Source organism: Argopecten irradians, chromosome 10 (assembly GCF_041381155.1).
Source record: "Argopecten irradians isolate NY chromosome 10, Ai_NY, whole genome shotgun sequence".
NCBI classification, from domain to species: Eukaryota; Metazoa; Mollusca; class Bivalvia; order Pectinida; family Pectinidae; genus Argopecten; species Argopecten irradians.
The window spans coordinates 16350190-16367352 of record NC_091143.1 but is presented as its reverse complement, the minus strand read 5'-3'; the positions used below and the strand labels follow the sequence as shown (position 1 = coordinate 16367352).

Sequence of the window (17163 nt, the reverse complement as noted above, 5' to 3'; positions counted from 1 at the left end):
ATATAATTTCTCGAATGATATTCAGACTGTGAACAAATATTTGACAGACACATTAATTCTATGCTTTTTCTTTTAATAACGCGTTTATCATAATTGTAACACGATCTATCCTCATGCAATGTTAGATCATGTAAATTTTGTTTTTGTGTATTACAGATATACTTCCATTGTGGGCAGGTTTTCATTTTAACGTTATCGTTTTTGAACGAAATTAAAATCGTTTTCTTTTAAAATTATATTAAACAGATGCAAGCGAACTTGTTAAGGTATCGAAAATGCACGTACTATTTTCTTCATTAGTCAGTATGAAACATAATCAAATTTACAATGAAAGTTTATCTATATCTCTTCCGCATCTAGATACTAGGGTTTATGACTTTGCTTTTATATTCATCTTCTTTGTTGTTTTCTTATCAATGTTTTCGTTAATATGGATGGCTACATCACCAAAGGCAAATATTACGTTCATACCAGAATAAACTGATGTTTTTTTTATCAATTACAACTTAGCAATAAAATATACTCTAATGAAGAGCAGTCCAATAGAACCATTCATGATCAAGGTCATGCGGTCTAGGCACTTCAGAGTTTCTCACGTTACACTCAATGCAAATATGCAGGCCTAATATCTCATTTTTTACTATGAACAGGAACTGTATTATGTTTATCTTTGAAATGCGTTTTCAAATCATGCTCGCGCCGAAAGTCTTATGTTGGTAGTGACCTAGATAAAATATTCAAGTTGTGTCACCGTCACATATAAAAGCTTTATTTAATTTAGTACCACCGATGAGTGATTAAGCAAAACACGATCAAGATACGGGTTATAGTCTACACAACGAGGAACAAGATTACATCAGATAAACTTGTACTTAAACGTGCTCTGATTTCCAACAGTACACCCGACGATCTAAAAGAATGATAAGCTATTTACTATTGTATACGTATTGAAATACGAAAGTCCCAATAGGCGTTTTAAATACTGTAGAGTTGTTTTTATTCGCGGATATTAAACTTCACGATGTCCCCAGTCATGTTAATTTTTGTGAACTCGCATGAATAATTCATAAAGTGAAAAGATAGACAAAGACGTTGACCTATATATAGCATCATAAAGTTAAAAACTGACAATGCGGGATAATTTCTAACCGTAAAGAAGTATAAAAGAAAACATATCAAAATATATCCCGATATTAAAAAAAAGATGAATTCCGTTTCATTTTTGCACCCTTACTCGAAGTGTTATACAACCTAAACGAATGGCGCGAAATATGAGTTGACAGCCTTTTTATCAACACAAATCAATACATGTTTATGCTACGAGTTTTGGATCTGGAAATTACGATAACGTGATATATCCCCACCCCACCTACCTGCCACCCCTCTGTAAAACAGATACGTTATATACCCCCACCCCACCCACCTCCCATTCCCTCTTTAAACAGTTACGTGATATATCCCCACCCCACCCACCTCCCACCCCCTGTAAAACAGATACTTGATATACCCCCACCCCACTCACCTCCCACCCCCTCTGTAAACAGTTACGTGATATATCCCCACCCCACCCACCTCCCACCCCTCTGTAAAACAGATACGTGATATACCCCACCCCACCTACCTGCCACCCCTCTGTAAAACAGATACGTGATATACCCCCACCCCACCCACCTCCCACCCCTCTATAAAATAGATACATGATATACCCCCCAACCCACCCACCTCCCACCCTCTGTAAAACAGATACGTGATATACCCCACCCCACCTACCTGCCACCCCTCTGTAAAATAGATACGTGATATATCCCACCCCACCTACCTCCCACCACTCTGTAAAACAGATACGTGATATACCCCCACCCCACCAACCTCCCACCCCTCTGTAAAACAGATACGTGATATATCCCACCCCACCTACCTGCCACCCCTCTGTAAAACAGATACGTGATATATCCCACCCACCCACCACCCACCCCTCTGTAAAACAGATACGTGATATACCCCACCCCACCTACCTCCCACCCTCTATAAACAGATCGTGATATACCCCCCCAACTGACCCCACCCACCACTCTGTAAAACAGATACGTGATATACCCCACCCCACCCACCTCCCACCCCTCTGTAAAACAGATACGTGATATATCCCACCCCACCCACCTCCCACCCCTCTGTAAAACAGATACGTGATATACCCCACCCCCACCTACCTCCCACCCCTCTATAAAACAGATACGTGATATACCCCACCCCACCCACCTCCACCCCTCTGTAAAACAGATACGTGATATATACCCCACCCCACCCACCTCCACCCCTCTGTAAAACAGATACGTGATATACCCCACCCCACCACCTCCCACCCCTCTGTAAAACAGATACGTGATATACCCCCACCCCCTTAAAACCTACCTCCACCCCTCTGTAAAACAGAATACGTGATATACCCCCATACCTCCCACCCCTCTGTAAAACAGATACGTGATATATCCCCAACCCCACCCACCTCCACCCCTCTGTAAAACAGATACGTGATATACCCCCACCCCACCCACCTCCCACCCCTCTGTAAAACAGATACGTGATATATACCCCACCCCACCCACCTCCACCCCTCTGTAAAACAGATACGTGATATACCCCACCCCACCCACCTCCCACCCCTCTGTAAAACAGATACGTGATATACCCCACCCCACCCACCTCCCACCCCTCTGTAAAACAGATACGTGATATACCCCCACCCACCCCTCCAGACCTCCCCACCCCCTCTGTAAAACAGATACGTGATATACCCCACCCCACCTACCTGCCACCCCTCTGTAAAACAGATACGTGATATACCCCCACCCACCCACCTCCCACCTCTTAAAACCTCCCACCCCTCTGTAAAACAGATACGTGATATACCCCACACCCACCACCTCCACCCCTCTGTAAAACAGATACGTGATATACCCCCACCCACCTACCTCCCACCCACTCTGTAAAACAGATACGTGATATACCCCCCCCCACCTACCTCCCACCCCTCTGTAAAACAGATACGTGATATACCCCCCCCCACCTACCTCCACCACTCTGTAAAACAGATACGTGATATATCCCCACCCCACCCACCTCCCACCCCTCTGTAAAACAGATACGTGATATACCCCCACCCCACCCACCTCCCACCCCTCTGTAAAACAGATACGTGATATACCCCCACCCCACCTACCTGTAAACAACTGCCCACCCCCCCCCCCCCTCTGTAAAACAGATACGTGATATACCCCACCCCACCACCTGCCACCCCTCTGTAAAACAGATACGTGATATACCCCCACCCCACCCACCTCCCACCCCTCTGTAAAACAGATACGTGATATACCCCCACCCCACCCACCTCCCACCCCTCTGTAAAACAGATACGTGATATACCCCACCCCACCTACCTCCCACCCCTCTGTAAAACAGATACGTGATATACCCCCACCCCACCCACCTCCCACCCCTCTGTAAAACAGATACGTGATATACCCCACCCCACCTACCTGCCACCCCTCTGTAAAACAGATACGTGATATACCCCCACCCCACCCACCTCCCACCCCTCTGTAAAACAGATACGTGATATACCCACCCCACCACCTCCCACCCCTCTGTAAAACAGATACGTGATATACCCCACCCCACCCACCTCCCACCCCTCTGTAAAACAGATACGTGATATACCCCACCCCACCCTCCTACCCCCCACCCCTCTGTAAAACAGATACGTGATATACCCCACCCCACTCCCCCCACCCCTCTGTAAAACAGATACGTGATATACCCCCACCCACCCCTCCCACCCCTCTGTAAAACAGATACGTGATATACCCCACCCCACCTACCTCCACCCCTCTGTAAAACAGATACGTGATATACCCCCACCCCACCACCTCCCACCCCTCTGTAAAACAGATACGTGATATACCCTAACCCCACCCACCTCCCCCCCCCTCTGTAAAACAAATACGTGATATACCCCCCAACCCACCCACCTCCCACCCCTCTGTAAAACAGATACGTGATATACCCCACCCCACCCACCCCCCCCTCTGTAAAACAGATACTTGATATACCCCCAACCCACCCACCTCCCACCCCTCTTTAAAACAGATACGTGATATACCCCACCCCACCTACCTTCCACCCCTCTGTAAAACAGATACGTGATATACCCCCACCCCACCCACCTCCCACCCCTCTGTGAAACAGACTTAGACTTATCCTACGGAGAAACACGTTAATAAGCTTTCAGACCACAGACAGAGTATTCTTATCTGCAAACAACACCCCTCTTTTATTGTACAGATTAACCCAACAGGAGTTCAAACTAAATACCAATCTAATTTATAATATTTATAATGGTGTCATATGTAATCTTTAAAAATGGTTTTTCTATCTTTTGAATGCAGACAGAATGATTCAATTTTATGTTCTTCTTAGACTACAATAAGACTGCACCCAATGCAATGTCTTATTTATGCGAATTAGTGACTCGTAAAGTGTTTATTTTGAAAGAGATGGAAATGACATATTAGTTTCTTTTCATGTAAAATATTAATAAAAAAGATCTGCGTGCTGAGTTGTGTAAAATCATGTCTCTAAATCCAAGGTATCTTATGGGATTTGAAATTCATTAGAGTTTAGAAAAATACATTGCTATGCTGTTTTATTTTTGAAATACACATTAGGATTGATTTAGGAGTTTATTATACGTTCTAGGTGGGATGCACGTAAAATATAGAAATCTCTCTTGAAAAGGAAAGTGATACATGTGATATGATGTGTAGCAATGTTTTCAGTCATACATTTTTGTAGTTACAACCGAATGTGAGAGATTAAAAAATCGCAGGGGAGGCGATACCAGGTAAATATGTTCACCGGAACGTAAATCGCGGATCGTTGAATCGGAAGAGTTCCTCGGTAATATAAAATGAAAGGTTACATTAACAAGCTTTCTACCGATTTAAAGATCAAATGTTGGACTGGAATGATGTCCCGATTTAAGGCGACATAAAAATCATGGGATTTGAGTTGAATAAACTGTCGACAAAATAAAGGGTATTATTTACATCCACATGAAAGTAGATACATTACTGTATCCGATTTTCTAACTTGTGTCAACTGCATCTACATTTGTACATTATCAGGAAGGTGGCGTTATAGGATGACATTTATATAAAAAATATGTATATAAAAAGCAATCTTCGAACATGAGAAAGACGCTATTTTTATTTATGAATGATCCCATCAAAAAACTTTTTCAAAGGTAACAATGATTATGGAATTACATTTGAATGTGTTATACAGTAGTGTCTTGGGAGATCTTTTAACGATCCATTTCCGAATTAAATATTATAATCAGCAAGCATCGTTAATAAGTAGACTCAGTGTGCATCTGATATATTGTATTCACGTACACAAGACTCGTGTGTGAGAGCGTAAACCAACTGGAAATTCTTCTCAACTGGAATTATTGAACTTAGTACTTGTAAGTTGAATGTGTTTTTTTTTTATTTGAAACGTATTGAAGAAAAAGTATTTTGATAAAAGAGTATATATTTCATGTTTGCCTTTCTGTACATTTATGGATTGTTTTAATTTTCGTGTGCCTTTTAGTGAGTCTCATTCATGTGCAAATATATATAAGTGTATTATTTGATATATCGGGTGAATAGAAAACTGTGTCAATCTTACTGAATGTTAGCTTTGATTACCAGGACCCCAGTCATATACTGACAGAAAGAAATTTCACGAAGAAGCAAAATATGTTATAAAGTAATGCATAGTTTTCAATGTTTAGATTTTTTCGCATAAAGATAACAAAAAGTCAATGTATGTCATTCATCGCTCATGGCCTGTCTCCAAAGTGCCACGCCATACTGATAAGGAGTAGCAATTAAACAGTGCAGTGGCCGACTGTTGCAAAATATATCGTGTCCCCCCTCCCCCATAGAAAAGGAAATAACAAATTCGTGTCACAAGGAAGATTAAACACTCCCACGTAGTTCGTACTTGACTTTAATTTTTTTTTTGCAATAAGCGATTAACTGAATCCCGTTTGTCTTCATCAAGTTAGAAATCTGTCAAGGAACAAGAGGGTGATTCTTGTTTTCATTATCAGCATTTTCTAAACCAGATAAAGATGTTGTAGATTACATGGTATCATGTAAAAATCAATTGCTTGCTTGGTTTTTACTCGTTAACTATGTTTGATTAAACAAACTTTCAATATATATATCTTTCAATATAATAAATTTGAAGAAAAATCCTTACGGACGAAATCTGTATGAAAAAATAAAAACAATACCGACTGAATAGTTACGTCCGAAGAGCTCCCTTGAATTGGGCGAAAGCGCTCACGTAACAAGTCAGCCGTTATTGTTTTTTTTTTTTTTTTTTTATCTTTCAATATATACATTTCCGTGAATGTAGTATGTGTAGTTGATTTATTGGATTAATCACCAAACAATATTAATACAAACATTGCTTTCGATTCAAATCAATACTATGTTGTATCGCCACTCTTTCTCTTTCACGTCGGTCCACCTCTTATTCCTTTCATTAACGTTGAGTCCTAGTATGATATTGTCTCCACATTATACATGTCGAAGTGAAATAAATGCCAAAGGAGTAGTGATAGGGCATATTGATAGAGCAACATAGTAGTTGTATTTAAACGTTAGAAATAAAAAATATGAAGTAGTAGAAGAAGAAGAGAAGAAGAAGAAGAAGAAGAAGAAGAAGGAGAAGAGAGAAGAGAAGAAGAAGAAGAAGAAGAAGAAGAAGAAGAAGAAGAAGAAGAAGAAGAAGAAGAAGAAGAAGAAGAAGAAGAAGAAGAAGAAGAAGAAGAAGAAGAAGAAGAAGAAGAAGAAGAAGAAGAAGAAGAAGAAGAAGAAGAAGAAGAAAGAAGAAGAAGAAGAAGAAGAAGAAGAAGAAGAAGAAAGAAAGAAGAAGAAGAAGAAGAAGAAGAAGAAGAAGAAGAAGAAAAGAAAAAGAAGAAGAAAAAGAAGAAGAAGAGAAGAAGAAGAAAAGAAGAAGAAGAGAAAGAAGAGAAGAAGAAGAAGAAAAGAAGAAAAGAGAAAGAAAAAGAAAGAAGAAGAAGAAGAAGAAGAAGGAAAAGAAGAAAAAGAAAAAGAAGAAGAAAAAGAAGAAGAAGAAAAAGAAAAAGAAGAAGAAATACTTAAACCTAATCGAATGCTGTTACATCAATCGATTGTGAAGTTATTTTACACCACTAACTTATAATATACATTCAAATTACTATCTTCTTGGGTGGTTAGAAGACTATTCTAATTGAAAATGAGCTTTATTTCAGAACTTTCCTTAGACACCCATAAAACAATCATACAAAGAAATGCGTCATTCAGCAACGAAACACATTGGATGTGGAGCCAGAATTGTACCAAACAATTTCCTTGAATGATTTTCCCAAATGTTGTCAGATTGTAGTAACTTGTTGAGTCTTCACGTGTAGGAATTGTACTAGTGCGGCTGTTACGTAGACACATGTATAATGCATTTTCAATGTATTATCACTTTCGGTAAAATGATAAATGGGCACATCTGTTAAGCTGTTGTAGCAGCTACAAGTATAGTTTTCGTTATTTATTTGGCAATATAGAATCTTACGGATAACCTTTGCAATTCAATCAAGTGTCTCCTGTTCGCAAAACAAATAATTATCTTTCACAAAATTTGCGCTCTGCTGTTAAACTATGAAATCTATACAAGTCTTGATGTCTTCTATTTCAATATCACCCTTTACAACTGCATCATCCAAACAGCATGCATTTCTAGTATTTCATAACAAGTTACTCTCTGTCATAAACTTATCTCGTTATGCATTTTGCACACATACGAACTAGATTAACCTATTTTTTCCATTACTTTTACATTGTGACCGACAAATGGAGAAAAACCAGAATTTATGTGAACAAATATATATATTAAGTTAATGTATTGTTGGTCTATTGGATGTAATTTGCTTACTGCTGCAAGCTGTTATCACGTCTTTGTTATACTGGGGAACTAAAACATCATTTTAAAGTGTTGTCTCACTGTACAGACATACAGCCGAGGGCATTCAATAGCACATGTACACCTCCTCCTGATATAATAAACTAGTAATGGTTGAAAAACTATACACTGACCACCATTATAATCGCCAAATCAGTCGATGTATGCATCGTAGCTATATGTATTTTCTTGTCCTACCAAAGCCAGGAAAAACACTCTTGATATTATTTTCTGGTATGTTAAAACCTGATGAACCAATATATTCCTTTACTACCAAATTATTATACATTTAATCATAAATCTACTCTCTGAAGTGCGTACTTACCTGGAATATGCATTATAGATATATATGTCATGAATTCTTATAAAAGCACACGTATATGATTCGAATACACAGCAATCGCACCTCCATGCACCGTCTCGCGCTCACCGAGATACTCACCGGTACTTGGACGTGTACTTGACTTAGGAAGTGGCGGTAAGGAAGTAAAACCGTTTGATGTTGACCTCGAACGTGTTAAATTCATAACAAAACATGTGTCGAGAGTCACGCCAGATACATGTAAAGGGAATATGCATGTGATAATTTCCAGCTAGGTACATCTCCATCTGCAAATATGTGCTGGCATATAAATCATCAAAAGGCCTAAGGGGTCTGTATCAGTCGTCTGGATATAAAAACAACAATATTTTAAATGATGCCTTGATTCATAAAACTAAAAATAGAAATTTATTTTTAATTCAATTAAAATTAATAACATATTAGGCTTCAATTTTCCAGAATAGAGTTTCCCTTTACACCAACTATGTTGCTAAATATATACATGTACAGTAAAACCTTATTACACCTTGTCAGTTGTATCTCATTATATACTGTAAAACCTTGTTACATCTTGTCAATTGTATCTCATTAAATACAGTAAAACCTTGTTACACCTTGTCAATTGTATCTCATTATATACAGTAAAACCTTGTTACACCTTGTCAATTGTATCTCATTATATACAGTAAAACCTTGTTAAACCTTGTCAATTGTATCTCATTATATACAGTAAAACCTTGTTACACCTTGTCAATTGTATCTCATTATATACAGTAAAACCTTGTTACACCTTGTCAGTTGTATCTCATTATATACAGTAAAACCTTGTTACACCTTGTCAATTGTATCTGATTATATACAGTAAAACCTTGTTACACCTTGTTAATTGTATCTCATTATATACAGTAAAACCTTGTTACACCTTGTCAATTGTATCTCATTATATACAGTAAAACCTTGTTACACCTTGTTAATTGTATCTCATTATATACAGTAAAACCTTGTTACACCTTGTCAGTTGTATCTCATTATATACTGTAAAACCTTGTTACACCATGTTAATTGTATCTCATTATATACTGTAAAACCTTGTTACACCTTGTAAATTGTATCTCATTGTATACATTGTATATGCATTTCTTAACGTAGCGGCATTATTCAGTTAGGCCAGCCATACAAAAACCATATGCATGTATTATAAAGGGTTTTTTGTCTTCATGGTTGACAATGATGTAGTATGATATAGAAAAATGTTTATGTGTAAATCTACAAATACGTATTATACAACACACAGCATATAACATTCGATGCAAGTGCAGGTAAATTCCGAGTCAATTCACAAAAAAAACCATGCAGACAATACACCTATCAGACATAAATATGTAATTATGAAATGGGTAAGTATACTAAAGCTAGATTGTGATATCGATCATTAACCTTCCCCGCAGTCATATATCTGTGACATCTGAATTAATCACCAGAGCCTCTGCCATGTTAAAATCACAGAACCAGTCATCCCATAGATTTGGATGTTTGTAGTAGACACCACATACTTTCTGTAACTACCATAGCTTTAACAATTAATGTAATCATTAGTGGGAGTTCCCCTGATGAGATCAAGGGAAATGTACACGCATGTTTTCAGACCTTAATGTTTTAGCGAAAATATAGAGGTCGGGGTCAGATAGGGTTGAATGGACCCCTATTGTGGATTTGCCGCTAGTCTGGTGATCAGTCTGTAGGAGAAGGAGAGTTATAATTACCGCAACTGAGGTTCTACGCGTGATGAATGCATTAATTTAGATCAGCAAGATTAAATATGATATCTTGATAAATACAAATGTCTTTATATATAATATAAGCGTTGGTTGTATAAAACCGTGCGATAATTTTTCCCCAAACCTAACTACCAGTGCGTCTCATTTTAGATTAGATTAGAAGGTTTCCCTTTTCTGATTGGTGCTAGTTAATCTATAGAGTAAAATTTGACTAAGAATAGTTTTTCATATTAACCTCGTGCTGTTTGTTAAGTGTAGTACGTGTGAATTTCTGCACGTGCGTTGAAATGATTGTTCTGAAGTTAATTCACATAGAGTTGGATATATTTTATGTACTTCCACTGTGGATTTACAATTTGAAGAGTTTCATAGATAAGTGGATAAATGCTTTAGATTATAGCGTAGTAGACGTAGCCCATTAAATAAATGTAGAACATTCAACAATTTATTATGACATTGTCGCACATTTTGACAACAATCTTCGACAATAATTCTAAACATCTTTCCCACCATCAGTTCTGGAATCAGTGAACAAAGTACATGTACAAAGCTACATCTATATCCCCGCCCACGAGTAAATAAAAAACTTGACCCGATTAAGGACCACTTCTCATATCTGTTTTTCCAATTATTTTGAAGGTTGGAGATGTTGGTGTTTACAGTCTGTCTGGCGTTATCAGTGCGGTTTTCGGCAGGAAATACAAATGTAAGTATAATTTTCAAACTTTCCTTGCAAAAAAAAAAAAAAAATGAATAGCACAAAACTTTCAGAAATAACACATAATAAATATATATGAATGATATCTTTTATCAGCTAGTTATGATAATAATGACATGTGCAAACCCCGCTATTTTGGTTGGTTCACACCCTTCCGACTGGTAATTGCATTTAAAATGTTAATTCAAAATGCATACGGTAGGCGAAGTTTTTGGTAACTGTGTAAGAATACATTATCTTTATTCTTTTTCATACAGTAAATTGTATACAAAATTAATAGTTGACGTACAAGTGCCTGTGATATAAGCCTTATTGTCATTGGATGATACATTGATTATTTAATGAACATCACTGATTATATTTTTTTGATTCCATAGTGTGATATAAATACTACTAGAACTTACATTAGAAATAACCTGATCTCATGATCACTTAATTAAGTCAAATGTTTGACTTTAGTTTGCTTTTTGTGTGTGTGTGTGAGGAAAAGCTCTCGACAGAAAAATATGATATTTCATATAATCATGAATAAGATCTGTTTAAACAGGGTTTCCAATTCTTTTTTTATTAAATATATTTTGTAAATACATGTATCATTCTATTACCCTTTCACAAAAAGGCTCTCATACCAACTTCCATATTTGATTATTTTTATTTTATCCATTTTCACATGTTCCTATACTTTGATTGTAGTGGTTCCCGTTTTAGATGTGATTCTCCACGATTTGAATATTAACGTATTGTTTGAGAAAGAATCACCCCAAAATATTTCTGATGATAACAAAATTTGCATTTTGTGTTCCAAATTGAATATGTTAAAAGCACTGATACTTTTTCAGAATATGTCCTGAGCAATGTAATAAAAATTAGTATATATTTTGCATAACCGTGCATATGTCTATTGTGTTGGGTATGTTATCGTTACAACGGACAGTATTATGTGAATAACAAACAGTTGTAATCATTACGTGTATCATCAATATCTTTTATCATCTCGTTGATACATATTCATAATCATAAAAACATAATAAGATTTTAGGTTAATCATCTAGAATACATTTACCGGAACAGAAAACATTCACTAGATTATGTTTGCAGAAACATGATATGCACTATCAAAAGGAACATGCATTTGCTACATTAACAATCCACACTATGGGACAATTGTTCGGTGCTTGAATTGCTAACTTTAATCAGTACCTGACTCCAAAGTCGTTGTTTTCTACACATACCGAATTCACACTGACTGTTTTCAAATACTGCCCAAAACCGGTTTCTCCAGCATGTACAACATGCTTCCGTTATGCTTGTTCACGTCCTCGATGCAATTTGCAGCTGCATGGTGGACACGAATTTTTAACAAGCCCTCTCCTAACATAAAATGAGACAGACACCAGAGACAAAGGACGTAGACAAAAATGATAGACATTGAATACATTTTTGTTTTTAAAAGTCCACATATTTAACTGGACTTTATTTACTAACGCTTTATACTTGTCTTCAAAAAGTATACTAAACTTAAGTGTCGCTGTCTTTAAACCTTCAATGAGTTTGAGTCGATGTTATTAACAGGGAAAGTATGTATAAGTCCCTAATCAGCCTATCTGTGTATCAGTGTATTGTGTTTGATTAAATAATTATCGCTTATTTTGTCAATAACACACAATTATAAAATTAACTGTGTTAATTAAGCGAATTTTCTCAAATTATCAAGAAGTTAAAAACCATAAATACAGAGCGGAAACCTTTTGAGATACAGACGCATCTGCTGATGTTATCGAGGAGAAAGTATATGACGGTAGAATATTCTTTAGAAGTGAACAGATTTATAGCACCTGGGATGCTTTTAACCAGGAAAACTGGCGATTATTTGTATGAGATAAACGCCAAACGTCCTTGTTAAGGTGGAACGCCTTCTACCAATATTATGGTGATTATTTGGTTACAAAGTATATGTGATAATTTTATTTTAAAAATCGTTACAAGTTTTGTCTGCGCAGTTTGATGCAAAAAGTTGATTGTGATGCTGCCATAGTCTCTATACATCAAATAAGTGAGCTGTGAACAATTGCTGAATTCCCATACTACCTGTGAGCTTCTCAGCAGAGCAAATCTGTCTGTCTGATGAACACCTGTCTATAGACCCAGCAGACGTGCCCAGAATACAAGAAACAATCCGACAGGCGCTCAATTGTTTGTTCTGTTGGCATTCATTACACATTCGCCGTTTTTTTTGTGGACTTTGGTGAAGCTTGGATTCTCTTCCAGTTTTGTTGGAAAAACAAGGACCTACTCACAGTCATGTTGTTTGATGTCAACTAGATACTTTAGGAAAGTAGCGTAATATAAAATCCGAACTGGATAGAGGCGATAGCGATCCTGGATAATATTAACTTACATAATCAAGTAACAGTTCCATTTTAACGTTTTTCGTACCACGTGCAAAGATATAGTTCAATGCACTTGGACTTAAGTGTTGTTGATGAAATAATAATTGTTAATGCATAATTATTTTCCAAATATGTTCAAAATATTGTTTACATCACCAATGAAATACGTTTATAATGTATAAATATCTCATTTTTGTTTGCTTTTATATCTAACGGGTGCGGATAAGATATGCCGATATTGTATAAAGAACATCTGAAATTTCGATCTTTCATTGATGTATGTGCTAGATCTATGCATTAATTATCAGTTCCAAGTTTACAAGTCATGAGATTACAAGGCCAAGGTTACTAGTCCAGGAATTACCTTGAGATATGCATGTTTAGGTATATCAGAATACCTTATAAAATAAATATTCCAATAGTAATGAGACAAGACGGTGATGTTGGGCGGAGTAGTGCTAACCAGGGGTGAATGATTGATGGGGGTTCTGTTGTAGGAAGACGAATGGGTCGGGTTACAGACTGCCGGATCTTTTTTGTACATGTGAAACATTATCTACGGGTGTTCGGGATTAACATGGTCTGAACGATGGCTGGCATTTAATCGTACATTAAACATGCCACGGAAAAGCGTGGGTTCTAACTTGTCCGACAGTCACTTAGCGTTTGATATCGTATTAGTGTAAAGGGATAAAATAAGTAAACATATTTAAGGGTATATGTAATTTTCGATTACTTTGTCTTGTTTTGCTCAAATTGGTTATATATATATATGAACCTATGGTCAGAATAACAAACAACCTAGCTTCATTGTGCAGCTGACAATTGACGTCTAAGGTAGTATATTCGGTAATACGAACATGTTATTAAAACGTATTTTGAATCGTTACACTGCATATGTTTTTTTCGTTATTGTAAATACTTGTTTTCATAACATGTTTGCTTCAGCGTGGTCAATAAAGGCGACTAAATCTGGGATATTCCATTTTCATTCCTTATACTACTTTGAATTCATATTTCTAATGTCTCGCTTGATACTGTCTTACTTTTGATTTCGTGTTCAGCGTTAGTCCCTCTTGGACTTGCTTTAGTCTACCCCGGTTTAAACGTTCAGCATAAAGAGGAATTGGAATGGATGATCTGTCCACTGTGGCTTCCATATGATCGTGTGAGTGCGATGCTTAGTGTCTTAAACAATGGGTTGTGGGCAGTGATATTTCACTATAGCGCAAGGAGATACAATTATCCTATCGCAATCTCTTAAAAACACTTGCTCGCACCACACATCGCTTATAGGGAATGTCGTCTATAAATGATTGCTGTTAATAGGGAACATTAAGTCATAATTCAACCAACAAACTGAGGGTTCTGGACCATCCGTACGCAGTTCTGTTTACACTTACAGCGTCTTGGCCCAAACCCTACAGAATAGGAAAAAATAAAACATTTGATGTTTATATATACATAACTAATAATATAGTGCACAAACAACACAGCAGTTCATCTCCGGTGCACATCTACCGTGTGCCAAAGCCGGTCATTAAAACAATGCAATTGGTCTACGTCCAGAACACATTGTATACATTCGTGTGTCAGTGGTTATAAATGAATGTTTATTTACATGTAATTTGTATATTATTTACCAACTTCATTTCATTGCGCAAATTCGTATAATTGAATTGTGGGTTACCAGCCACGGGGAACACGGAAGCGTAATACGTGGGGTAGATATATATCTTGGTCACAGTTCTTGTTAACGACATGTTAACCGCCATGCTATGACACACTCCGATTTGGTCTTCTTTCCAGATATTTGCCATTTCAACTATTACTTTGTCGACAAACTCGAAACTTTATATATTTTTCAATGATTGTCTCATCACGTTATCAAATGATTAATAAACAAATTTTATTCTTGCCTAGAGGAATATCGAAATGCTGATAAAGAAAGAAGGCTTAAAGTTGTATCAAATTGTTTTAATCGTTGGAAAAAATCTGCAATCCGCTATACTAACATTAGATCCTGATACCAGATACATGTACGCAGTCAATAGACTTGTAGGACGAAGTGAAAGTGGTGAATATATCGCAGTAATGTTTCTTTTAAGACTTTTGTAAATATATTGTCGGATTCAAGGCTATGTGCACTATCTACTACATGAATAAATGATATGTTCTGAAGATATTAAAAAAAAGGTAAAGCTGTGGCTTTTTTAGAATACCTATGTCTATAGATATTCTAAAGTCTACCCACGCAAGCTTTTGGATATTTACTCAAACGAACAGAAAATATAAAAGAAAAGAATCCCGCTTCTCATTATTGTTCACGAATGCGATATATTGTGTACAGGTTGGCAAACGATTTGTTGTTTCGTGACGATAAGATAGAGAATTGGAGGTGGTATCCATCTTTTTGCTTTCCAATTTTTGCTAATGTTATGTAATAATAATGGAATGTCAGCTCTGTATTCCTAGTCGGTGGAGTTTTAACTCCTATATCTAGTGCGTGATTTGTACCATCATTTACAGTACAGCTTATTTTGTGGTAAGGTATTATGAAAATTAATATCCCTGGTAAAGATTCGTTTAACTGAGAATATTGTGTTAACAAAAGCTTTGCAATATGAACATAGCTGATATGGCGTTACAACAATCGGTAACTTTCGTAATCAATAACATTTCTCACATGTAATAATACTCGCTATTTATGACACATAGTAAGTAGCTAAACAAGCGGTGATAGGGAAAAATGATATATATACTTTGCAGCCGAAAAAATGAAAGTGATCTTTGATCACTTCAACTATGATTAGTTCTATCAATTATATATTGTTTTTTGTGTATATAACAATCGCAATAACAATGAAAGGTATAACAGATATAAGTTTCATATGCAGTATGTATTTTGCGAGAAGCATGTTTAATGGGACTAATTCACGTACCATGTCTTTTAGTTCTTATGGCGTTTGCAATGACACTAAATGATGATATTCCACAATAAAGTCATTTTCTGCTGGGAAATTAGAGAGTACGTACGTTTCATCACCACCAGAGATACTAGTCGCGCATAAACGTTATGGGATATCGCGTGGAACATGAATTGTTCCCGTTAACTTACAATTTTCTCATTAAATAGGATACACTGTTATTTCATGTATATACAAACAGCTTTAATCAAGGTCATTATATTTATATACCAATCTACCGCACCAACACAGAATGATGTGACATTTTACCTGTTATTTGTCTAAACAATAAAATACTCTTTAAACTGTGCATCGCTCTATTTCAAGAAAAACAATTATGATCAAAATAACATTTAGCTTGTAATTATCTGAACATCCGATAACAGCTTTTATCATCTCAGGACGGCTTGCGGTTGTTAAATGCCTGTGTGTACTAGTAGACTGGCGCACGAAGAATTTTGTTGTGTTTTCTTTTGATAGTGGAATTCTTCCCACTTCATCGTGCTACCTTTCGGAATCAGCACATCCTACGCACCTAATTACATTATAATTCATATCCTTTTCATTAGAAATCTTAAATTCCGAACGTTTATCAACAGTTGTAACTACCATTGCTACTTACTGTGGAATACGACAAATCTAGAACCTCACTTATTATGCATTTTACATACCTAAGCAGTAGTCTTATTTTAGCGCGTTCCTTGTATCAGACAAAAAGGTTTATATTTGAATATTATGATCAGTAGTCTATACTGATGCTATTATATGTAGCGAATCATTTCGTTTTTCCTCAGCTATGAGACAGTTTGTCCGTGAAGAAAGTATGCTACTAAGCTCATGTGTGTATGACTATATGACTTGGAAGAAATTTACAAAGGAATCGGTACATATAATGTATCATTTTTCTAGACATGCATGTTTATACATATGCATGTAA

General features: G+C 36.7%; 1 protein-coding gene across 1 annotated transcript in view; it reads left to right on the top strand.

Moving 5' to 3' along the window:
• Window positions 1-17163, top strand: part of LOC138333253 (thrombospondin type-1 domain-containing protein 4-like) — a 47720-nt gene that overhangs the window by 12974 nt on the left and 17583 nt on the right. Inside the window, exon 2 of the mRNA XM_069281515.1 lies at window positions 10792-10858. Within this exon, the coding sequence (XP_069137616.1) occupies window positions 10792-10858 (67 nt within the window). The remainder of the gene's footprint in view (window positions 1-10791; window positions 10859-17163) is intronic.